Below are 26,880 nucleotides of genomic sequence, written 5' to 3'. Positions count from 1 at the left end.
AGTCACCATGTTGGAGAACTACACACTGGATGCCAGTCGATAGTTCCAGTGGCCCGACCAGAGGCGTGATAAATTTTCCTTAAGCAATATTTCCTTTATACTTCCTGTCAGCAGGACAAAGCGAGCAGATTCTAATTGACAGCATTTTGCACCCCAGTCCTGACAAATGTGAGCATTAAGTAGCAAATTAAACAGAAACTACACCATCAGCCCCAGTGACGTGCTGATCTACTTCCCCTCAGCCACGTGTCGATACGTTATGCTGACTCCACCCAGCTCACTAATAGCTACGGGCTAAAGATAGAAGTGAAACTAATGGACGCTGTCCAAAAAACTGCACACATGGCGTGAGCTTAATCACGCAGGCTAGTTAAAGCCTCTGAGGAACTGCATTCAGTGGATTTGGAGCTTTTCCGTGGCTTTCTTTAGAAATGGGATCAAATGCTCATGTACCTGTGTGATAAACCTCAGCTAGCACACTTTTGTGTCACGCCTTCCTAATGCCAGGATCAGACTGCATGGTATCAGCCATCAACACAACAGATGTGGGAAAACACACACACACACACACACACACACACACACACACACACACACGCCTTCTCTGAAGTAGTTTCACAGCTTATAGGACTTCGGTGCCGTTCTTTGCTCTTCTTTCAATGATGAAATACTCCCCAGTTCTGATTTAACTGATACTTTTGATGTCGTTTGCTCGCCGTTGTCTCTAAGAACAGATGCCTGCGCGCATGTGAAACACACTAATGTCAGTGTAGTGTTGTCTGGCTCTGGCCCAGAGGGGTGTAGTACGAAGCGCGCTGAATATACCCAGAGTTTCTTTGGATTACATGTATCGACAAATCCGAAACTCACCATCAGAGTTAAACGGTACCACAAAGCTCACTTTAGAGTCAATGTGTCAAGCCAGGGTTCCCGCTTTAGTTTCAAGGCACGTTCTCATAAAGAAGGCGTGTATCGCATCATTTTACGCACCCTTCAGAAAGATCAAGGGCCACATATTTCACTCAACAGGAGCAGATCATTCTAATGAGCTCCTATGACCAGTTCAAGAGTATAATACTATACTATACTATACTATACTAAAAAGGAAGTCTAGGAAGCTGCTTTACACTTAGCTTTAGTAGCCGATCTAACCGACCAGGTTTGGTTGAAAGCGTGAGTTACCATGGTGATACATCGACGAAAGAGAGCGACTTTCATGTCACAGCTGACCCAGGCTCTGAGCGCAACACACCTCACAGACCTTATAACAGAGCTTCCTAGTAAGACCCAGAGGTTCTGACTTTGGGTTGAGATGTATTTTAACAGCAGTATTTAAATATTGTTCTTTTAAACTGACAAACATCAGATGTGTACTTCGTGGCACAACTGGAACAAAAATTATTTGTCTCTCCCTGTTCACTACCATTCTCCACCAGGAGGGGAGGAACTTCACGTCTCTATTTACGGTACTATAATATAAAGTACATTTGCAGTTTATTAATTAGTGATATATTTACTTTTGACAGAGCGAGGTCCAGTCTTTATGCTAAGCTAATCGCCGGCTATCTCCAGCTTCATATTTAGCACACAAATACAGGAGCGGTATTAATCTTCTCGTCTAACTCTCTGCAAGAAAGAGAACAAAGGCCTGTTTGTATTGTTTTGCTCAAATCCAGCCTCAGGAAGCAAACGTGCAGCACACAGGCAATCTGCGTATATCCCAGGTGGCTTTTAAAAAGCAATCCATGTAGTCGATGGATTTACTTGTTCCTATGTTACCAGATTATCTGTTTAATATGAAAACAGTTCAGTCATTGTGATATAATGATGTAGCAAGCTTACGTAAGAACTGCCGGATGGATGCTTGAATTTTATATCATCGCACTGTCACCAGTCGTGGATTCACTGCGCCGTGTTTTCTCCAAGTGATTAGTGACCCTGTCGGCTCACACTACAGCCCGCCTTGTCTTTATACCCTCAGACTCTTTTCTCCGGGGTCATTATTTGAGCAGAGATTACCTAAGACAACACGGGGCGGCTGCGGTTATCACATTATCACCCCCTGTTGTTGAAATAACATTAAGCCCGATCACGGTTGGACAAAGAGGCCATTGTAAGACAAACACGGTTGTAAATCGCATTTTGGAAAACGGGTGAAATCCGTTCCTCAAACACGCCGCTCTGCTCATGAGACGGAGGTGTATTTGTGGGGGAAAGTGTTTGTTGTAGAGGGGGAATGTTATCAGTTTTCCCCACATGTTAATAGCTCCTAATCACCGTAAGCCCGTACGGGGCAGCGTCTAATCGCGTTACAACCTTATTTTAGTGAACTATGGAAGTAGGTTATGAAACTAGTGAGTTAGGAGGAGCAGAACATGGTCAGGGTTATGAACTTAAAGAAAGCTCCAGTCTGTTTTTATAGGTTTTATAGGTTTTATAGGCGTGATATGAAGGACCCTACTAAATAATGCATTCATGTGCCTTGATTTATAATGTCAATAATTTAGCTGATTGCAGAGGAATCTCCAGCTATCTTAGAAAATAGGGAAAATAAAGAATAGAGAGAGAGCCAAACCAAACAAACGTATTGTTTTTCACACATGCAGCACACGGCGGGAGGTTGGAGCGCAATGTAGTCCTGAACAACCACGTCTCTTTCCAGTCCTTGAATCCGTCTGACGATTTCGTCCTGACAGAAGTTTCTGAATCTCATCGTCTCTCCAGTTGGACCTGTTTGTTCCCATCTTTGTGTAAATCTGATGTTTGTATTCTTTTGGTTTTCATGCGAGCCGCGTGATAGCAACATCATCGACGCACCCATCCACTTGCTGTGAAATTCTCCGGACTCAGAGCTTCTCTTTTCACACATTAGCTCCATCGGGACATCACACAGACTTTGTACTGGTGAGCCGGCAAGGTACAGTCTGCTTTATATCCAGTCCAACTGGTTCAGACACTTTCTCACTTTCATTTTCTCACATACAGTAGTTCAGTGCATGTGTGAAAGGGACTCCAAAGCATTTTGAGACATGTTTAATCCTCATTAAAGGTCGTTTTTCAGACCAAAATACCAAACAAGCCACCTCTTCCATTTTGCTGCTTTGTATGTTTGTAACCTCTTTGGGTTTTAGACCAAAAAAAGCTGTTGTGACGGACATTTTGAACACTTTCTGTGACATTTTTATAAACTAAATGTCACTAATTGAGCTGATTAATAAAGCAAATCGGGAAAAGATCGTAATAGTCCACCCTAAAAATAAATACATCTCAACACTCTTTATTTGTGTTTTCTATCTGTTGAATTATCCTCTTCCTCTTTTTATATTAAACCCAACCACCCGTATTTTATGTTGCCAGTCACCTGCGGGCCTTCTTTTTAATTAACCACTGAGGAAATGCACAGTCAGGCGAAAAAGGTCACTCCTTGACCAAGCACAGCTCTGCATTTACAAGTCACGTCAGAAACAAGCGGACTGAAAATGACCTCCGCTGAAAGAAAAACACCCGATGTCAGGACCTCTTCTTCCCAACTGTGAGATTAATGTGGACACGGAGGGACCACCCGGAAGACTTTGACATCCTCCTTACACGTGGATTAAATGCACAAATAAATGAAAGCACCGCGGTAACTTCAGGGTAACTTTCTCACTGTGATTGTGAGTTTTACCCTTAGATTTAAAATTCTTTGCCCTATCCACAGCAGGCATCAGCATTCAGATTACACTCCTCTCCTCAGGTTTTTATCAAGGTGGCCAGTCGGGCAGATGGTTTTTATCAATCACACTTCACAACTGTTCTTTCCCCCCTCCCCGCGATAGAAACTTCTATTGTTCTATACCCTCTGACATAAGACGAATAACCTCCTTCTGACTGGCTACAAAAGCTTCTGGCTAAAGCCGGACCAAGCAGGGGTCACTGTGAATAAAAGGAACTCAGATTGATTGAGACGCACTGATTCTGGACTGAAAAGAGCCCAGGGGCTAAAAAGCACCACGTGCAGATATGCATTACAATAGCGTGAGCATGCAGAGAGGCAGCTTTCAATGATAGAGTACAGCACACGCAGGGACCATCTGGATAATTCAGCAAAGAGGCTGCCGTCGGGTACAAGTCTTGCATGTAGAATTGATAAAAAAGACCTTTTTTTTATATCGTGATGACTTTGCTTTAGAAAAGGTTTTGTAACGGCGCCATAAAGCTGCTGACCCGTGGTAAATGTAGACCTCTGCTGGTGTTTCTGGGACAGTGATGAGTGTAATTTTTTATAAAGTGGGAGGATGCTGCTTTGGTCAAGGAAAGGAAAACCCCATTAATGCATGTTTCACCCACACGCTTTTGAAGGAGATTGCAGCCGTTTGACATGAAATGTAAATGTGTCTGCCCACACTGCATGTGCACAAGCAAAGGAATACCCCACATATATATTACATGTTGATGGTGGGCTCATGTTCAGTCTTCCCTGCTTGTATGTGGAGCTGATAAAGATGCAAACCAAACCATTTTCCCCAGTCCGAACTGCTTTGAGCTCCGCGGGGGAAATTTGACAATGATTACCAGGCTTCTCTGTCTGTAAAGATTATTTTGGAGACACATGTAGAAGCTGAATTTAGCTCCTTCCACCTTTACAAAAGAGAAAACATGTGAATATCCAAAGAAAATAGTTACAAATCTGCATTAACAAACATTAACCAAAGCATTTGGGGAAATAAAAACATTTTTATTAGCATTTAAGGATAACAAACATTTATAATAATTTGTGTTAAACATATCTGGTGATAGGAACACCAGCAGTCTTAATGACAGTACATAAAAAAACACATAAAGAGAGTAAAAGAATAACACACAGTGATAATGATGATGATGAGAAATAGTGCAGGCCGATCTCCTGCCAGAGAGAAATAAAACATTTTCTAAAAATAAAAATACCACCATAATTGTCTTTTTTCTATTAGACTCAGCTGTTGTTGCTCCAATCAGCCACTCACAGACTCCCTGCAGCTTTTTGGTATGAAGATAACAAAGCTAATATCAGATATTAGTCGGAACAGGGTCACTTGAAATCAGATTTGAGCGCACGGCGTAACTCCACTGCCTGTCACTGAGAGCTGATTTGCAGAAGGACTCAGGTGGTGGTCGTCCTATTAACTTGCCGCAGCATCATGATGCAGAATGAGGGAAGGGGCAACTGTCAATAAAAAATGCTACTAAATCAATGTTAAGCCTTGACTTCCCTCAGACAGATGGGGCTCGCGGTCAGCCTCCCCTCCCCATAATTTATCTATTCTGCATTTTTATGTTACACTATGGCCGGGACACCTTCTGCTGTGTATTGTTTCTTTAAAGTGGTAATAAAAAATGAACTGATTAGCTAGATTGTAATGCAAAGCATCACAGCTGCTAAAAAACAACAGAAAATGCAATTTTAAAACACATTTGAAAATGGTGCAAACAACAGCTTTCACCGCATGCCACATTTTGCGTGTTTTCGGTGTAAATTCAGCTAAGTTGTGAAACAATGGATGCTTGATTTGGATAAAAGCAGCTTCTAATTTTTGGCCAGCGACAGACGATAATGCTAGCTAGGTTATTTAAGCTAATGTTGGCTTCATGAGTTGGTTGAGAACGCTCCCTCCAGCTGACTTTTTTTACTGTCACGCACTTCATGGCTGCATGCTGTAAATTATATGATGGTAAAAGACTGAAGCTAAAACGTCACCAGCTGAAGAAGAAGACAATAAAGAAAGAGCATTGTTACTGTAACCCTTGCATTGCAGAGCGGGAGCGTACCTATGTTCCCCGGGTCCTATGTCCCCGGGTCCTATGTCCCCGGGTCCTATGTCATCGGGTCCTATGTTCCCCGTTTTGTACGTAGGTGACCGAGGAACAAAAGGTCCGCTGTTCCCCGCTGTTCACAGAAAGGGTCCTATGTTCCCCGGTCTGTTATTTTTTCCACAATCAGTGCCAAATTCCTCGGCAAATAGGCTTATGTAGACCCTAACCCTCCCCCCTAACCCTGCCCCTCACCCTTACTCTAACCGTTACCTCTAGCTGTACCAAAATCATGAATTAAATACATAGGGATGACCCCCTGCAGAGCTAGCCTACTTCTAGATGATGAAGAATAATATAATTGTTGTTTTATTTTTTAAACAGTATGTTTTCATTTTAAATGTTATAAGAGGGAAAAGGCTTTTGGGATAAGGACTCAGAGATGAGTTTGGCAAATGTAGCGCTATCTTAGGTAACGTTAGCGAGCGCTGCTGGAGTGTAACCTTTCCAGGTCCGAGCTAACGTTAGCTTAAACCTGGACCAGCTTGAACACAGCCGAAGTGCTAGAAGTAAAGCATTTTTTGAAACATAAGCTGCGACCCCACAATATGGAGTTGATATGCTCACTGGCTTTGAAAGTAGCACTCGGTTAAGTATGTAGCAAGCTAATTAGCTGGATTGCAGTTTACGCTGTGAGAGATTGTAAAGCCATTTGTGATGTGTGATGGGCCTGTTAGGCTATATCAATAAAACTGACTTGACTTTAATGCATAAGCAGAAAAATACACTGTTTAATCAACTTTTAACACTTTTGCTCGTCTGTTTTTGGTTCTGGAAAGGCTAAAAAGACGACATCACTGCAGCCCCTGTGTAAAGTCTACTGAAGACGTTTGGCAAGCCTGTAGTTATGTTTGCTAAACTATGATTGGTCTTAATTGGACAATTGATCTATTGAAATATAAATATATGAATGGAATAATGTATTTTAGGAACTGTGTGTGGATATGCCACACTTTACTGTGGCTTGCTACTTTAAATTAAAGCATCATTTGTGCGGAACTGTCATGTTGCTTTCATTCCCGATCAAAAATGCTAAATGCGGGCCTGTGTTACAATGAAGCACGCGCGCGCACACAGATACAGGTGTGTGCGCAACAGGGAGCTCATATTTTGCTCCACAAGATCTGTTGTTGCCATGGTATTGCACTGGATCTCCTTACATTGCCATGGAAACACAAAAATGATGACTGGCATGGGGCTTTAAGTGAAGTGGGTCAAGAGCATTCGAGTCAAGTCGAAACCAAACGAACGTGTTTCACATTCAAACGTCTCAGGGGGATTTACAGTGGACCGACAGCTGACCCACTCCAGGACTGAGGACCCCCACAAATTAATTCAGCACATCAGGAAACAAAAGGCTCATATAGTCCATAAAGTGTTATATTTGCGTGTAGTTGATCCACTTGAAATAACTTTTTTAATCGGCATCAGCAAACACTCTTTCACTGGACGAGCTCAGTCTTTTGCAGGTCACACACGAATGAATGCTCCTTTGTTTTGACTCATTAACCTACTTTATAAACCTCTCATTCACTGGATTACAGGCAGTGTGCAAACGATACCATGGATTTTGGGGTGTTCACTTTTTTTTAGGAAGGTGGGTGTGTGTGTGTGTGTGTGTGTGTGGGGGGGGGGGGGGGGTCTTGCCCGTGCCTCAAAGAGAGGCTCTGCAAGGCCTACTTGTTTCATGTCATCTTATATATAATAATCAGATGCACATGCTTTAAATATTGAGGGGGACATGTCCCCTGCGCCCCCACCCCCGATCTGTGCCCCTGGTTATAGAGCAGGGGTGTCAAAGTGATCCAGTAAAGGGCCGTGTGGCTGCAGGTTTTCATTCCAACCAAGCAAGAACACACCTGACTCGACTTACACAATCACCTGAACTGTCTGCACACAGTTGATTTGTTGGACCAGGTGTGTTTTTGATTGGTTGGAATGAAAACCTGCAGCCACAGCGGCCCTTTACTGGATCACTTTGACACCCATGTTATAGAGGAAAGCAGCTTTCACTCCCTAAGTGGAGGATTTAAGCCCCTTACTCTGTTGCATGATACGTTAAATACAGCTCAGTGTGATTTTTATTCATTTCTTACTCATTTTTCACTGTGTGCATCATCGTGATTTCACTGTCCCTTCTAGAAAAATACACTTTCAAACGTTTGTGGTATCACTGTGTTGATTGGATGGAGATGTGGCTCCATCTAGTGGTTTTAAATATTACAGCAAAACGATGCACGCTCCAAACCTCCTCATGTGTGTTTATATATCACCTCAGGAAATCAGTTTGATCAGAAATCCAAGTTCTGGAATCTCACATGCATTTAATCTGTGTTGCATTGATATGACAGGACGCGGGCAGATGCAAAAGTAGTAGTACATATGTTGTCATTGTTATGCAAATGAGGTCTGTCCATCGCCACAAACCAGGCTCATGCAACTCTGATGAAACTAGATCACATATGAAGTGAGATTCTGGTGCTGTGTTGCATATTTCTGGCTTAAAATGTTGTTAAAAACACATTTCATTGCGCTCCTCAGCTGTAAAACTAGAACATCTGTGACCTGGCGGCCATGTTGAAAACAGACAAGCCGAAACAATCCATCGTCGTCCGTTAGTTTGATGGTGACGGTGGACAAACAGGAATATTTAAAAACTGGAATTAAAGAGTTCTCTACAATTTTCACACTTCCCCGTGCATTGGACCCCTTCAGCGGGCCGGTTCTGGCCCTCGGGCCATATGTTTGACACCCCTGGTAGCTGATAAGACTGGAGGGGAAAGAAACAGGACCTGCTCTGCAAATCTTCAGACTGATAACTGACCAATAAAGGGGCTAAACAAATACATGTATCAATCATAAACTGAGCTTATTGCATAGTTCAGGGGTGGGCAACTCCAGTCCTGGAGAGCCACTGTCCTGCATGTTTTAGGTTTCTCTCTGCTCCAACACACCTGAGTCTAATGATGTGCTCATAATCAAGCAGCTGAAGCTCTTCACAGTTTGATTATTGTTAGACTCAGGTGTGTTAGGGTAGGGAGAAACCTAAAACATGCAGGAAAGTGGCTCTCCAGGACCAGAATTGCCCACCCCTGGCATAGTCCAATGCAACAAGGATGGAAATCTAAAAGAAAAAGCAATTCGACCACTTGTTGTGTAGAAAACATCCAAACTGTAGTCACATGTGCACACATCATCCACCAGCAGCTCATCTGTAAAGCAGGGACTCGTGGGTATTTATGATACCACCTGTTTTTGTCATGGAACCCAGCCACAATGTGAGGGGAGGCCTAATTTTAGGATTTTACGAGCAGCACCTGAAGGCAGCACGCTATCCTCCCTTGTCACCGCCGTCCTCCTCGGCTCCCGTCTCCGGAGTGTCTGACTGCCGGTGGGGTGTGTCTGCTGGAGATAGTGGTGGAGAGAGGCAGCAGCGTCAAGACGGCCACGGTCAGGCAGAATAAAACCGGAAGTTGCACGATGTCGTCTTCAAAGTAAGAGCAATGCCTTCTGCAGTCTTTTCAGAATGACTGTTGATGATAAAGTTAAAAAAAATCTAGTTTATGTCCAATTAAAACATTAAAGCTGTTGAGGGTATTCTCAAAAGCTTTTGCATCCTCACCCTTATTTCCAATATGACTCCCAAACACACACGTGATTGTTGCATAATTATTTATTTAAAATCGTACATATATGATCATTTTACCTTTCTTTAGACAAAGTTTTTATATCAAACACATTTTCTCATTTATATTATTCTAAGAGGTCTTTGTTTTTTACCTTCAGTCAAATATTGTATCATCTACTGTATTTTTATTTTCTATTACAATTACATCCAAAGATGCTTCTCCTTCTTCTTCTCCTTCTTCTTCTTCTGTTTCTGTAAAGTGTCTTGAGATAACTGGTGTCATGATTTGGCACTGTAAGTAAAATTGGATTGAATTGAATTGAATAGATTGGGGCGGCAGTAGCTCAGTCCATAGGTGACTCAGCTGGGAACCATAGGGTTGCTGGTTCGAGTCCCTGTGTGGACCATAAATGGAGCGTGGACTGGTGGCTGGAGAGGTGTCAGTTCATCTCCTGGGCACTGACGAGGTGCTGTTGAGCAAGGCACCGAACCCCCAATTGCTCGGCGATTGGCAGCCCCCTCGCTCTGACATCTCTCCATTAATTGCATGTGTGTATTTCGGGCCTGTGTGTGTGTAACATAGAATGAAATAATAATAGTGAAAAAATAGATTTCCCCTTAAAAATAAAGGCATTTTTTTATTATTTCTTTGAATCGAAGTGGTCGTATTTTATTTTGAAAGATTTAACCGGAACTACCCTCCGGAACTCTCCCTACCTTGCCGTCGACGGAAGAAGCTGTTAAATAAATAAATAATAACACATGGAAAAAAAAAACCCTCTCCCGCCACATCATCGTCAGACAGACACCTTGCAGACACAGCTCGCGCGCACGACTCACGTGCGCAGGTAAAAATGCAGCTGAATAACCGGGCGACGCTCACGAGTCTGGAGCCGGCAGTCATCTAACAGTGGTGTGAGGAAGAAGAAGAAGAAAAAGAGAAGAAGAAGAAGAAGAAGAAGAGCCATGAAGAAACACCTGAGTCCGTCCAAACAGCAGCAGCCTCAGCCGGCGGAGGAGGACGCCCCGGCGGCTCCCGGCGGCGAGGTGACGGTCCAACACCTCAACGAGCTGCTGTCCAACGGCAGCGGCTTCTACAGTTTACCGACACAGCACTTCAACGAGGTCTTCCCCCGAATATACATCGGTAACGCGTGAGTCCTTTAAGCCCTTTCATCTGGTTGTTATGGTTTCACTCCCACAGGTAAGACGGCTCTTTTACCCCCCCCCCCCCTTTAATTATTATAAGGTGCTCGCGCCCCCATCATCCCCGTGCAGACGCGACAATGACAACAGTGTCGCATGCACACACACGCACACACACACACACACATGAAATAAATTAGGTTGGGGCCGAATTCCCCATGATATGATACGATAATGAATATTTTGAAGGACAAAACTGTCCTTTTTTTTCATTTTAATCATGAAATGTGATCCAATAAGTGTGTAAAACAATGCAACACACACACACAGGCATGCTCGCACACACACACACAGGAACACACGCACACACACACGCGCACTGGGCGGGCGTGTTATTTTTGGTGTCTATCATCATGGAGGAAGCGACAGGCTGTTGTCAACAAATTGTGTTATTGTTCTGCAGCAGCCCGACAGGTGCACATAGATGTACATACATAGATATATAGATATATTATGTAACAGTGTAATTGCATAAACTACTAATGATGATATTTTGGAGGTATGATCACGTTCCCCTTTAAATGCACACCTCACGCGCCCGGGTTTGACGTATGAAAGGACACAAAGCCCCTGTGTGTGTGTGTGTGTGATTTACTCAATGAATCCTCCATCATCAGCGCCACTGCCGTGCCATCACGTCTCCGCCGGACCCCTCCCCGCTCTCTATTCACAGCTGGGCTGCAACAGCATTTCTATATGTATGTGTCTTTCCAAAAGAAGGAGCTTTAATCTCCATTCATAAACTGCTCAAAATGAAAACAACAGGCGGTCTCGCGCGTCTCTGCAGAACAAAGAGGGAGAAGAAGGAGCGCGTGAATCCTGTAGTCGTGAGTGGGGAGATGCTCCTGTTAGTAACTCGTGTCAACACGTTTTTTTAAAAGCATTTGACGCCTTTATAACATCAATCGGTTGTCATGGTAATAAACAGAAGATACCTTTAGGCATCAGTGACATCAATGTGAGGCTGCTGACTGACTGCAAGCCAGAGAAATGCCTTTTAATTTGTCTAAAGAGGAAACAGTTAGTTGCTTATTCAATTTGTGTATGGACAGAATAGAAATATGTTACCATTTTGATAAATCACACGTCAAAAATGTCAAATATAATTGTTTAGCTTCTCAGTTGTGAGTGTTTTTTTGATTTTTATTGTCGTGTGTGATACAAAAAACAACTATATATTCTTGTTTTGGACACCAGGACACTAATATTGCATTCTTTATGCCACAAAGCATCAGTTTGTCATTGATTGCCATTTTGCCAAAGTAATATAAAAGAGACCTAATTTAGTCTTACTATGCTGCAATGACAAGAAGTGTCAGTGTCAGGGCCAATGGTGGAGAAGGAGCGCGTGAATCCTGTAGTCGTGAGTGGGGAGATGCTCCTGTTAGTAACTCGTGTCAACACGTTTTTTTAAAGCATTTGACGCCTTTATAACATCAATCGGTTGTCATGGTAATAAACAGAAGATACCTTTAGGCATCAGTGACATCAATGTGAGTCTGCTGACTTGCTGCAAGCCAGAGAAATGCCGTTTAATTTTTTTTATAAAGAGGAAACAGTTAGTTGCTTATTAAATTTGTGTATGGACAGAATACAAACATGTTACTGTTTTGATAAATTATCGTTTCAATAAAAGTCAAAATGTCAAATATAATTTTTTAGCTTCTCAGTTGTGAGTTGTTTTTTTGCTTCTTATTGTCATATATGATACAAATATATATATATATATATATATATATATATATATATATATATATATATATATATATATATATATATATATATTTGGACACCAGGACACTAATATTGCATTCTTTATGCCACAAAGCATCAGTTTTTCATTGATTGCGTGCCATTTTGCCAAAGTAATATAAAAGAGACCTAATTTAGTCTTACTATGCTGCAATGACAAGAAGTGTCAGTGTCAGGGCCCATGGTGAAGTGTCAGTGTCAGGGCCAATGGTGAAGTGCTTTAAGGCTGCATGCTCTCTAATGTCCAGCAGGGGGCGACTCCACTGGTTACGAAAAGAAGTGTATTTGTATAGAAGTCAATGAGAAAATGAGCCTTAACTTCTCACTTGATTTATTCCCTCAGTAAACATTTTCCTAAAGAGTTTATGGTCTCAATCCTTAGTTTCAAGTCTTCTTCACTACAGCATCGTGTTCTTTTAGTAAATGATGGTCCCATTTAGAGTCAAATAGACCAGAAAGCACGGGATGATTTAGGGCGGGGCTACACAGCCACCTGTGAAGTTAGGCTGGAGGTGTAGCAATGCAACATTAACTTGTTTTTAGGTCTTATCTGCGTTACTGTTCTCAGTCCTCGACCCTCTCAGTGTGTGTTTTTTGCTTAATCAGAGATTATTGTAATGTTTTAGTCGACTGAAAATGTCTCAACCAGGTGGTTACACCTCAACAAGATAGCTAGCTAGCTGCTAACTTCAGGGAAACTGACTATTTTCAGCTCTCACTGTGTCACTGCATGACGAACGGCTGCTCACCTGCTGGTAAAAGTTTCCCTATTTAGCGTATGGCGTAGGGTAGCACCATTGAAACGTGAGTCCTCACGGTGGCTCCATTATTGTTTTACTGTCTATGGCTGCTACCACTGAACCCTCAGATCGCTATGTAAACAATCAAGTACCTTTGCCTTTTCTTCCACTTTTCCAAGTTTGTCTTATGGTCACGATTCACCTCATAGTCGGTTGGTTTCCAGGTGTGAAACTGTGAATGAATGGGGAAATCCAATCCATAACCAGAGCCGATCAGAAAGTGGGCGATCAGTGAGCACAGAGGAGCAGCGGAAAGTGCTGAGCACACAAACCCATGCATACGTACAGTCAGTGTGTATATACTGTATATGATGTGGCAGATGGCAAGCCATAAATCCATGGTTGTTGGTCGACTGGATGCTATTGACTCTGTAATGAACATGCCAACTCTTTATGAATTTACAGCTCCGTGTTACAGTAAACCCAGTTCCTGGTACTTCCTGCACAGACATGTATGCATGAGAAATATTGTGTGCCTTCATGATGAGATAAACAAACTAAGTGACTGTAAGTCGAAGCTTCTATTCAAGTGTCCTTGTTTCAGAATCTTATGTTTGTTTACCTATCTTTATATTATCCATAACCCAAGTGATGTTGGATGTTTGAGGCTGATACTGGTGTTGATATTTGGGAGTTTAGAAAATGTGATCAGGATTTTGCCGCTGATTCTTCGGCTTTATTACTTTTTTGTTTTTAAAATTGTGAACAAGATCCGTGCTGAGCATTTACATATAACAAAAATCAGTTTCACGTTGTAACTGAAAGAGCCTGCACACATACATACATACATACATGCATACCCATAGTGTGACAGACTCACCAATCAGCTTCTGTGCTCACATTAGCACCTGTTGCTAATGTCCGACAGCTCAACAGTTTTTGGGCTTGTGAAAAGAGTATGTGCATCAGTATAACAAATGAAATTCTTTGTTAAATACATAACAAATCCCACTGCTCAATGTGAAGTCAGAGTGGCAGATTTTCTGTCATTTTGGATGTCAAACTTTGGTCCACTGAAGGTGACGTCTTTTTTAGACGTTTACCATCATCCAATGTGGACCTCCTTTATAAGGGCTATTTATAGTCCAAATGTGGTCGGAAGTAAATGCTCTTCAACATCAAATTTGGACAATTTTAGACTACTTCTAAAATAATAATAACACGGCACTTCTCTAGGCCGCTCATGGCCGCCATTCAATGCCTACGGCCCCTCCGACAACCACCTCAGACAAACAGCATTCAGACGAGGCAAGGTGGGTGGTGATCAAGGCAGGGAAGGGATTGAATCGCTGACCCTCCAAATATTGGCCAACCTGCTCTACCACCCAAACCACAGCAGCTAAAGCAACATGTTGTTGTTGATGTTTAGTGGGAAGACGTCTTCCGCAACCTTCCAGATCTCTAACCATTAACTGCAAAACATCCTAAATCGCACAACTATCAGAAATCATTTCAGGTGTCCAGTGTCAAATTTATCGGAACAAGATGGGGAAAAAACTCAGTGACTGGAAGTGTGATGTTCAAATACATTTGGCCCTGCTGTAATGTAATATCAGCTTTCACTTTTATGGATTCGCGGTGGAGAAACAGATCCGTGGAAGGATGTCCTGAGAAACGTGCATGTATCTGCGCAGCCTCACATCATTTGACCCCGGTCAGTCTCTGCCAGGAGAGCAGTGGAAGGATACAAGCACATTACTGTTCCCTCCGTGCCACAAACAAAATCAATCTGACTATGCCAACGCAGCCGGGCCAAGTCTCCAAACAGAGCGCTGGCAGCTGCGTGTGCTCGGCTGATTGGACAGCGCCGTGGGCTTGAAAGAGACTCTGCTTCTTTTGAATGAGAGACTTTTGATTTGGAATGAAGGCATTGTGTTCTTTTGTAATTCCTTTACAGTAACATCTCTTATCAGGGGCCATACGGTCTGGTGCTGTAATTAGTCAGATGTCTCATCACTTAAGTGTATCACAGGAGTCCGGAGGGCAGTGTAATGCAATGTGATATCACAAATGGCTCAGGCCGGGCGAGCTGGTATCGATTGTTGATGAAAGTCTGCACCTTGTCCACTGTTTCCACCACTGGGACCCACTTAGGCCTTCCTGCTGATGGATTCCGTGTATTAGTTGCACCCTGTTTTACAATCGTGTTGCAGGGCCGGGGAAAATCACATCAAACAAACGCAGTGTACACAGGGCTTATTTCTTTAAGTGCTAGCACTGATGCTAGCACTTAAATAAATGTAGTGGCACAACAATAAAAGTAGTAGCGTGGGCGAAAACTTGTTTTATGCAAATATATAATCAAGAGGACGTTGTATATGAACATAGAATGGACATGTTTAACAAACGTAAAGTGAAATAAATCTATCCATTTGTCTGTTAATTCACTCTTATCTATCATTTATCTATGTTTTGGCCGGATGCACGTTCCTAAAAGTAGAGATATCGGCTCCGATATTGACTAATTAGCTGGATCGGATGGATGATTCTGATCCAGTCATTTCTTTTTTATTAATATCTTGCACAGCAATACAGTCACAGTGATCTATCACTTCAGTTCTGTTTGCAACATCAGTTAGGGTTTATATTACATTTTAAAATATCTGTTTGCAGTGCAGAGGGTTCCTGGTTCGAATCCCGGCTGGGGCCCTTCTGTGTGGAGTTTGCATGTTCTCTCCGTGTCTGCGTGGGTTTTCTCCGGGTTCTCCGGTTTCCTCCCACAGTCCAAAGACGTGCAGGTGTTCGGTTCATTGATGACTCTAAATCACCCGTAGGTGTGAATGGTTGTCTGTCTCTGTTCGTCTCTATGTGCCCTGTGATAGACTGGCGTCCTGTCCAGGGTGTACCCCACCTCACGCCCGATGTCAGCTGGGATCGGCTCCAGCCCCCCGCGACCCCGACAGGGACAAGCGGTTGAAGATGAATGAATGAAAAATTAATGTTTGCGGTGCACTTTACATGGAAGTGTTGTTTAGTTATTTTCACTGCTAATGTTCACTTTGTTATTTGTTGATATGTAGTAATAGGTACATTTATATATGTGTTCATTGTTACCTTTTTAACAAGGCTAAATGTTTATGTCTAGCCTGATGCCTTCACTCACATGACAAAGTACGGATAAAAGTACGGATCATTCATTCAACAGTAGGATCAGATCGGTATCTGGTATCGGCCGATACAGAGGATGTGCTCGGCAGCGTTGTCCCCTTTTTAAAAATCTGATTCCCTGTTACTGACGGGGGTCTTTATGTACCAAACATTGACTTTGTGGCTTCGCCGTACACAAGCAGAGAAAAAAGTTTTCAGTCGCTGTGGGTTAAAACTGTACGTTTTCCACTTGGATGAGACAGAGTCACAGGCAACAACCTGCCTCGTCGGAGTTGCTCTGGTGCCGAACGTGCCGATACATTCTCTTCTAAATGTGAATATTTTATTTCTGAACTCGAGTCGTCGACATGCAGGCGTGAAGACGTGCCACAGAGTACGGAGAAGTACCTTTTCATTTTTGCTATAAAAATCCATCGTGACAAAACGTCTTTGACAACACGCTCATGTTCGGGAAAATGTTTTTTAATAGTTGCGTTGACGTGGTCAGTTTATACTTTAAAATACATTTCCCTTGATGCATTGCTCCTCTGTCTTAAAGAGACACACGCGTCCTAAGCAACCTATCACATTTTTACATCTTTTATAGCAAATATGATCAAAACGGTCACACTGTACAGACCCGATGTGCGTGTGCGTGTGCGTGTGCGTGTGCGTGTGCGTGTGTGTGTGTGTGTGTGTGTGTGTGTGTGTGGTGCTTTGTTTCACACACTTATTGGATCCCAGTTCATGATTAAAAATGAGTAAAAGACGTTTTGTCCTTGAACATATTCATTAACGTTTCATATCATGGGATACCTTGGTTGGGAATTCGGCCCCCAACCTAATTTAAGGCTGCGATCTATACTTTAAAGCAACAACCAGGACAGACTTATATATAGGATTGTTCCTCTGGGACGCATGAGAGTAAAATCTCATAAACCCATGATGTTTACTGACCTGCTGATGTTAACATCTGAGGTGGAAAAAGCGTCAGATTTCAAGTAATTAACTCTATTTGTGGCTAATTTAGCATTCATTTAAAATGGAAAAGGTATAATTCAGTGAGGCTGTGTCTGAAATTCCTCATTCACTTCTTCCAGACACAAGCAAATGAGCAGCACATTGAGATTCCAGACACTTAGTACGTACTAATCGTTATTTTGCTTGTCAGTAAAATTTTCCGGTGCCGTAGATGGATTATTAGTGTGTTTTCCAGAACTCAAAGCCCTTACTCTACTGTTTCACATCAGTCAGAGTCAGCACTATGAAACCACTATGTGTGCAGCTCGGGAGACACACTTAAAGGTGTGGTTTGTTTGCTTTGAGGGAACACTTCGGCTCTTTGTGAAGCCGGTCTTTAATAATGGATGCTGTGGGACTGCAGATCCCAGGGTGGAGGAGGCTGGGACAGGGCAGGTGAAGAGGAAGGGAGGCTGTGAACTCGCTCCATCCACACTGTGCCTCTGCATCGTGTGCGGTGAAACACGGCGCCGCTCGAGTCTCCTTCCACACAGATGCGCTTTTGTTTTAAGTGCTCGTACTGTACATGTGAGCATTTACTCAATCACAGATGCACATACGGACATATTCCTAATGCAAGAGGGGACTAATAGGAACTCCTCTCTGCCCTGCAGCTGACACACAAACCGATGGGCTGCTCCGTCTGTCCTCCAGTGGTCGTAAAGCAAAATGGTGGCAGGGAGGATTTTTTTTATTTTTTATTATTAGTTCTTGCAGAAGGAGCTTTGCAGCCACCTCCTCCAGGGAGCTGTGCAGGGTCACCTAGCCTCGCCCCACCAGCCTTATATATTGACTGTGAGCAGATACGACAATAAAAGCACCCGGTGCCGTCAGAGTGAGCATGTTTCATGAAGATTTACCATTTCTTCGGTCTGATAAAGAGTAAAGCGAATAGACACTTTTAGCTTTTGTAGTATTTAAAACGATATGAATACACAGGTAGGGCTGTACCAAATACAGTTTTTTACTCGAATGACGTTTCAAATGTCACATTTTACGTCATCACCCTAAAAAAAACAAACAAATTCATCAATTTTGGACAAAGTGATGCCCTGAGAACTTTTGCAGTTGGCTTTTTATAATTCCTGCTGGACAACCACGGACTCTTTAATAATAATAGAGTGAAAAATTCGAATTTCCCCGTTGCGGGACTAATAAGGGAATTCTTCTTCTTCTTCTCCTTCTTCTTCTTCTTCTTCTTCTTCTTCTCCTTCTCCTCCTCCTCCTCCTCCTTCTTCTTCTTCTCCTTCTCCTCCTCCTCCTCCTTCTCCTCCTTCTTCTTCTTCTTCTTCTTCTTCTTCTTCTTCTTCTTCTCCTTCGCATGAAGTTGAAGTTTTTGCAACTCTGTTCGTTCCAACGCATCCACCCATCCAAACAAGAGAGCAGGACGATTGGCAATAACTCAAAAAACTCAAACAGACTGTTCTATTTAACAGCGTGAAATGACTATTCAACGTATACAGTCATTTTTTGGGGGGTAAGGACGTTCAGGGCGCTGCTGGGAAAAAAACACGAGTTGCACCGAGCGGAAAAAACACGAGGCGCTCAGCAACGCAAAAGCAAACTCCCAATGGAACAAATACACACTGGAGGGGAAAAGACGAACGTTACCGGCACGTACACGTGGAGTTTCTTCCGTTCTTCCGTCGTGACTTGTGTCTGTATCAGCCGTGCAGCAACCGTCTGCTGCAGCTTTTTGTTGAGGGTACATTCAGCACAGCTAATTAGTGACACTAACCGTTCAATAACACTTCAATACAACATATACAAAAGAGGCGTTTTATCCAGAATCAATGGGGCAGTGCCGTCGGCCAGAATGGATCGCATCAGTGGACACAGGCGTGGAGCCAGCCGCGCTGCAGCAGCCAGGGCCCCGGATTACTTTGTTATTGGTTTGTTTGCTGTACAGGCCTTATATGCAGTATTGTATTTCTTACAAGGTACAGTAGAGTGTGTGTGTGTGTGTGTGTGTGTGTGTGTGTGTGTGTGTGTGTGTGTGTGTGTGTGTGTGTGTGTGTGTGTGTGTGTGTGTGTGTGTGTGTGTGTGTGTGTGTGTGTGTGTGTGTGTGTGTGTGTGTGTGTGTGTGTGTGGGGGGGGGGGTAGATATAAGTAGATAAAGATGGATGTGACACTTTCTTTCTGTCTCTCCTCCTGCTTGAAGATTTCCACACTTTTTACTCTTTCTCCGTCTTTCTTTGGTCCTTTTTAATTTGTTTCAAAGCTCCATTCTTCTCTCTGTACACAGCTTTTATTTACCCTCTCATAACATGCTTTCAAAATACTATGTCTCTTACAAAATCGTCATTGTATCACTTTAGAAGAGAAGGGGTGGCAGTAGCTCAGTCCATAGGTGACTCGGCTGGGAGCCAGTTCGAGTCCCTGTGTGGACCATGAATGGAGCGTGGACTGGTGGCTGGAGAGGTGCCAGTTCATCTCCTGGGCACTGCCGGGGTGCTGCTGAGCAAGGCACCGAACCTCCAACTGCTCGGGGTGCTGAGCCAAAAATTACACTTATTTACGTCTTCATTTTTCCCGGTCAAAACGGCAACGTTTTATTCTGGCTGGTTGATTAGACACCTGGTAACAACACACACACACACACAAACACACACCCACACACACAAACACACCCCGACACGTAATGTCAACATTGACAAAGTTAAGCCTTTTTTTAATTTTTAAACTGAAAATCTTCCACATCCCTGATTAGTTTTGCTCCACAGTTTGGAATAGCGTGTATATCTGAGGCCAGTTTTAAAGCAACAGCATGTTTAACAAAGGTAAAGTGAAAGTGCGTCTACAGCTCCCGGCTGATATCATATATTATTATGTATACAGTGTTTGGCTGTGTATCAAGAGTGATGCTGCCAGTGCAGTGTTCACTAAAATGCAGCGTGGTCGTGATGCCACCCACATTGTCAAAATATCACTTTAAAATAAATTGTGCTGAGGCGCTCCTTCGCTGTGGTTGTGTGTGCTGTTATTTGTCTTGTTCTGCTGCTCTAAACTCATCATTCCATGTTATTTCCCATCTACAGAAGCACTCTCTACGTTTTTTACTGGTGTCAGTAACCTGCTAAAGTGATACAGTTATTACATTTTCCTGCTCTGACCCCGGATCTCATCCCGCCCCACTCAGGTTCGTGGCCCAGAATGCGATGCGTCTGCAGAAACTCGGAGTGACGCACGTCCTCAACGTGGCGGAGGGCACCTCCTTCATGCATGTCAACACCAGCGTGGACTTCTACGCCGGCACGGGCATCACGTACCACGGTATCCAGGCAAACGACACGCAGCAGTTCAACCTCAGTGCCTTCTTTGAGGAGGGGGCTGATTTTATCGACAAGGCCCTAGCACACAACAATGGCAAAGGTGAGTTAATGTTGAGGTGGATAGAGACGCGGGGATGTGAGCCTCCACTGAAAGTAGACTGACGATGGTGCTGCAGTAATAATTAGTATTAGTGTGGCCAAAAGGAGCATGCAAATTACCGGTTGTCAGATACTGGCAGAAAATGTTGTATCCCTTGTTATCAGTATGTGCAAACGCACCTAAACCCCAAAGAGAACTGAGAGTTTATGCCTCAACAAAAGCCCTCAAAGGTAGAGACGATCAAAGAGGAACACGGTGTTGTTCTCACTTCAGTAGCTCTCACTTGAAAGTAATTTGTCTGCACAAGTTGAGACACGAAAACAAGCTCCTCTTGTTGCTCGTCTAACAGAGGAGACCAGATTTAAGGCGTCTTGTAACGATTCACTCCCAGTACGCCTCTTTGCCGTGGATCTTAAATTGAACACAGGAGGTAATGATGAGCATCTCAGGCTAAATCTGACACACTCCTGAGCCCTGCTCCATTTTCCATTATCAGATCATGTCAAAATGTTCCATGCATAACACATCTGTAGCATCAAATACACCTCGTTCTTGTCCTACAGTAGTCATAGTAATGGTCAAAATGCAGAAATCACTAATGAGTTGAGGCTTAAAGGAGCCATTTGATGTAACTACAAGGTCAGGTTCATGGATCGAATACTGAACAGAAACACTAGGTACAGACCCAGGGGGCTCCCTGACCTTCACCTGCAAACCTGCGTCACTCGAAGAGACACAAGCCGACCATGAAGAGATGCAAAACGACCACAAAGACATAATGACTACAAAGAGACACAAAACAACCACAAAGAGACACAAAACAACCTCAAAGAGACACAAAATAACCATAAAGAGACACTAAACAACGACAAAGAGACACAAAATAACCACAAAGAGACACTAAACAACTAAAAAGAGACACAAAACAACCAAAAAGAGACAAAAACATTTACAAAAACACACAAAATAATCACAAAGAGACACTTAACAACTACAAAGAAACACATAATAACCACAAAAAGTCACAAAACAATCACAAAGAGACACAAAACAACCACAAAGACACACAACAACCATAAAGAGACACAACAATCACAAAGAGACACTAAACAACTAAAAAGAAACACATAATAACCACAAAAAGACTCAAAATAACCACAAAAAGTCACAAAACAATCACAAAGAGACACAAAACAACCACAAAGAGACACAACAACCACAAAGAGACACAACAATCACAAAGACACAAAACAACCACAAAAAGACAGAAAAGGTGGAAGTATCACAAAGTCTCTGTCTTGCTCCCCAGCTGGACAGATGTTGAGGTCTTCCTCTTGTCTGCGGGGTCCATCGTCTCATAATGGGGCCGCAGTCCGGCGTTTTCTGTACTGACTCAACTTTTGCGCAGCATTTTGGAGAGCAGGATGTCGACTGAAGGAGCGATCGACCCCAGATCTCTAAATTTGGTTAATTTGTTGCAGCACATGAGGGATGTGTTTAATTAGTCCCGAGCACTGTTATTTTTTATAGCATGGATTTATTGACAGCCCTCGGGCACAGCGCAGCATCTTAATTCCCAGGCAGTTTGGTTCGACGACGCTGTGTAAATCAGGAGTGAAGGACTGCGGAGCCGAGCGTCCCACCTCTGCCCGATGCATCGAACCGCCGTAGTTTGACACTGTGACATGTGCAACATTATGGTCGACATTTCATGACCCTCTCGCTGCGAGCTCTGAAAAGGGTCATAGGTCGGGGGTTTTAATGAGGAACAGGAGCACTGCGTCGCTCCGACATGACCGCCATATTGAAGACATGAGGTTACTGCGTGTTACGAGCTCACACTGCACACTTTCATCTGAATATCAGCAAAACTCTCAGCACATTCAAGCTGAAATAATAGATTTGTTTTAACACACGAAAGATAAAATGATGTGATTTAAATTATAACTTCTGTAGTCCAACAACATCTCACCAACCTGTAGGTCTAGTCTAGTTAATTACAGTTGCTATATGATGACAAGTACCTGCGTTAAACTACTCAGCTGTAGCTAATTAACGTTAAAAATGCAGGTCTGCCAAATAACAAAAAGTTAATTTTGGTGTGGTGGTCAGCACTGTCGCCTCACAGCAAGAGGGTTTCTGGTTTGAATCCCCGCTGGAACCCAACTGTGTGGACTCTGCGTGGGTTTTCTCCGGGTTCTCCGGTTTCCTCCCACAGTCCAAAGACGTGCAGGTGTTCGGTTCATTGATGACTCTAAATCACCCGTAGGTGTGAATGGTTGTCTGTCTCTGTTCGTCTCTATGTGTCCTGTGATAGACTGGCGTCCTGTCCAGGGTGGACCCCGCCTCACGCCCGATGTCAGCTGGGATCGGCTCCAGCCCCCCGTGACTCCGACAGGGACAAGTGGTTGAAGATGAATGAATGAATGAATGTTCAGAGTGGATTTTACTCAGAAGTGAACAACAAGTTTTAGACAAAATGGTGTTTTAGTTAGGACAGGAGCCAGGGAGTGAATTTGTGCGATGTAATGAGACAAAAAAAAGAGAGAGGAGGAGAACAAGAAAGATAAATGAGTCATCTGGGGGGCGGCATGCAGCAAAGGGCCCAGGGTTGGAGCTGAACCTGACCTCTGCGACGAGGGCCCAGTACCTCCCCTGGTAGAGAAGGAACCCTTTATAGAAATCCCCTACTTGAAGTTGTCTGTTGCAAATATTAAATTCAAACATTTCAGTTTGAAAATTAAATTTTTCTCCGCGTTCAAATATCAGATAAGAGGTGACGGCCGCAGAGAGAGTGAGTGAAGTGGTGAGCCAGAGATCCTGTGTGTCCAACAAGAGGATACAGTAGAATGGACATTGATCGGTGGCAGCCTGGGTGATTAGGTATTGAAGAGGTCGTTTCATTGGCAGAGGACTTGTTCTGGGGGAAAGTACAGAGGAGAGGGTTGAAGGGAGATTATGCTACGGAGAGGAGAGGAGAGGAGAGGAGAGGAGAGGAGGGGAGGAAAGGAGAGGAGAGGAGAGGAAACGAGAGGAGAGGAGGGGAGGAAAGGAGAGGAGAGGAGAGGAAACGAGAGGAGAGGAGAGGAGAGGAGGGGAGAGGAGGGGAGGAAAGGAGAGGAGAGGAAACGAGAGGAGAGGAGAGGAGAGGAAAGGAGAGGAGAGGAGTAGAGATGTTGGGGCAATACCTAGAGGGACACAGAGAGGTGTCGGGTTTCAAATAAAGTGCAGAGTCTGCAGATCTGACCCGAGCCCGGCACATCATCTGCTCTGTGACGCTCGCCAAGTCAAGATTTCTCATGGGGGCGTCTTTTGGCCTGTCAGGAAGGGAAAGTGTAAGTCGGAGAGAGATGCATCTTAGAAGGCAAACAAGTTGTGATTCGTGCTCGGATTGGACATGAAAATGGAAAATGCAGTGCAGAGAGCGTGCACGTGTGTGTGTCTCTTGAAGCAGGGTGTGGGTGCAGGAAAGATGACTGACTTTGCCGAGTCTGCAGCAGAGGTCACGTCTTGTAATTTGCATCTCCTCCTGGCACAGAAGATGCTTGGCGAGGCGACTTTGATCGCAGCATATGTTGTTCCCCAGCCACTTCTTTGTTTTTCTTTTTTAATTTGTTTCTTCTTCCTGGGCCTAAAAAGTCGCCTCAAGATGAAACATTTCTGTGTGTGTGTTTTTTTAAAGGGCAAACAGACAGCTGTTGGTGTTACTGTTGCAAAGACAGAAGAAGAAGATTTCTATTTCCCTCATTGCTAACATGACCAAGAACACAGAACGTACTGCATTTGACAGAACAAATTTTCTGTACTTTGATTTTCATGTGAACTATCAGGGCCTGAACGATAAAAAGTGGATCGATCTAACGTAAATTACTTTTTATAGCTAGCAGCCCGGATACTGTCCAGAGCAAGAAACAACTGTGAGAATCAAGATTTGAACCAGAAACTCTGATCTAACTGCTACGAAAAAGGCAGAATGAAACCATCTTTAGTATTAATAAATAGGCAGGATTTGTTTGGTTTATGTCCCATCTGTTAACATGAAGGGGGCGGGACTTACGCCCTATACTGCAGCCGGCCACCAGGGGGCGATCCGGATGTTTTGGCTTCACAACAGTATCTACTCCAAATGCTCACTCGAGCACCGAATGTGGAGCAATCTGCCACAGAAAATAGTCCCTAACAAACAGTCAAAAAGATAAATTTGTTTTTTAAAGAATCAAAAGTTCAGGATGAACCAATGGGCTTGGAGCTGATTTTGTTGTTTTGTGTTCTTGCGTGATGTGGCTGGAGTCTCCCTTAGAGAGAGGGGGAGAAGTTCAGCATCCGTGAGGAACTCGGAGTAGAGCCGCTGCTCCTTTGCGTTGAAAGGAGCCAGTTGAGGTGGTTCAGGATCATCTAGTAAGGATGAACCCTGGGCGCCTCCCTAGGGAGGTGTTCCAGGCACGTCCAGCTGGGAGGAGGCCTCGGGGAAGACCCAGGACCAGGTGGAGAGATTAGATCTCCACACTGGCCTGGGAACGCCTCAGGATCCCCCAGTTAGAGCTGGTTAATGTGGCCCGGGAAAGGGAAGTTTGGGGTCCCCTGTTAATGCTGCTGCCCCCGCGACTGACCCCGGATAAGAGGATGAAGATGAGATGAGATGTATTAACAGTAAAATATAGATATTGGAGAATGCTTTCAGCTGTTTCCTTTTAAACTGACTTCTGATAAGACTCAGCATTTCTCTGTGGCTTATGTGTTTTTCTGCAACACACTCGCGCACACAGCAGCACTCACCTCATTGTTCTATTCTCTGTTTGTGTCCTCCAGGGAAAGTGTACGTACACTGCAGAGAAGGCTACAGCCGCTCCCCCACCATGGTTGTCGCTTACCTCATGCTGCGCCACAAAATGGATGCCCGGCTGGCGGTGGCCACCGTGAGGCATAAGAGAGAAATCGGCCCCAACGACGGCTTCCTTCGCCAACTGTGCCAACTCAACGAGAAGCTGGCGAAGGAGGGCAAGCTGAACGGGGAGGTGGGCAAACTAAAGACCAAATGAAACGCAGGACAGGACCCTCTGCCCTGCCTTTCTCCCATCATGCCTCTCTCTCTCTCTCTCTCAGCTGCTCTCCGACCCCACCCTGACCAAACCAGCACCCATCCGACACACCAAGGGGTATTTGGAAACACAAACATACATGCATTTACCTGTGTAGATACTTATTCCTCATGCACACACACACACAATCTCACACATTTCTGATATTGGTTCATGTCTGTCACCGCTGCTCTTTAAAGGGGACATCTGCCAGATCAACAAAGAGTGCGATCTCAACCCCCCTCCACCCCACCCCCCTTTTTAAAACTCTCTCGCTGCAACCCGAAAAGCAGCACCTTTTAAAACATTCCTTCAATCCCCGCCCACGAGTCGAGAAGGTGAAAAAGTTTGCCCTGATCCTGATTTTTAAAGATTTCCTTAAATAGAAGATTATAGCACAATCATTCCATAGTTTTCCACTGCCGGGAATGTCACGGAAGTCTCCGCCGAGCAGGAGCGCCGACTCCGTAAAGTCCAAATGAGCTCTTAGATATTTAGAAGTGGACGGCCACAGGTGATGCGACGCAGACAAAACACGTGAATGGATGGAGGAAAATCCCAAACATTCCATGAGAACTGAAAAGAGTCCCTCTGAATCCATAGAATCCGTAATTATCTGCCACCTCTCGGGGCAGGTATTTAACGCACAAGCAGATGATTCACGCTCAACGCGAGCTGAAGCTCAACTGAGAGCTGTAGCTCAACGCAGCACTTCAGTCGTCGCTCTCCTCCTCCACTCCCCGGGCCTCTAGTTTGACGGCGGCAGTGTCGCACGGTGGCGAAAGGTCGAGCTCATTAAAAATAACGAGCTGCTGTGCGGGTGATTCATGTCGCAGCACATATGGAGCTGCTGATGTGACCAATGCTTTTTGTTTGTCATTGAGCTCAATCAGTGTCTGATGGACACTGGGCTGATTACAAAGCACCTTCAAATGAGCTCGTTTACTGGATTTCTTCTCTTTTTACCAAGTAATGAGAGTGACGTGCATTTGAAGTTATCCGTAGAGCAGGACTGAAGGACAAAATGTCATTTTTACGCACCATCTTCTACGCTCTGCCGGTTCAGTTTGTGCGTTAAAGGCAGGTATTTAAGGTTTTCACGAGTTC

General features: G+C 43.9%; 1 protein-coding gene across 1 annotated transcript; it reads left to right on the top strand.

The window, feature by feature from the left end:
• The first annotated feature begins 10,402 nt into the window (after positions 1-10,402).
• dusp3a (dual specificity phosphatase 3a) lies at positions 10,403-25,775 on the top strand. Its single transcript, XM_083932483.1, has 3 exons — positions 10,403-10,611; positions 20,463-20,695; positions 25,505-25,775. Exons 1-3 carry the CDS (start codon positions 10,424-10,426, stop codon positions 25,732-25,734), a joined length of 651 nt encoding a protein of 216 aa, XP_083788609.1. The 5' UTR covers positions 10,403-10,423; the 3' UTR covers positions 25,735-25,775.
• Positions 25,776-26,880: the final 1,105 nt, after the last annotated feature.

This window comes from Echiichthys vipera (genome assembly GCF_963691815.1).
Source record: "Echiichthys vipera genome assembly, chromosome: 18".
Lineage (NCBI taxonomy): Eukaryota > Metazoa > Chordata > Actinopteri > Perciformes > Trachinidae > Echiichthys > Echiichthys vipera.
This window is presented reverse-complemented; position numbering and strand designations above follow the sequence as displayed.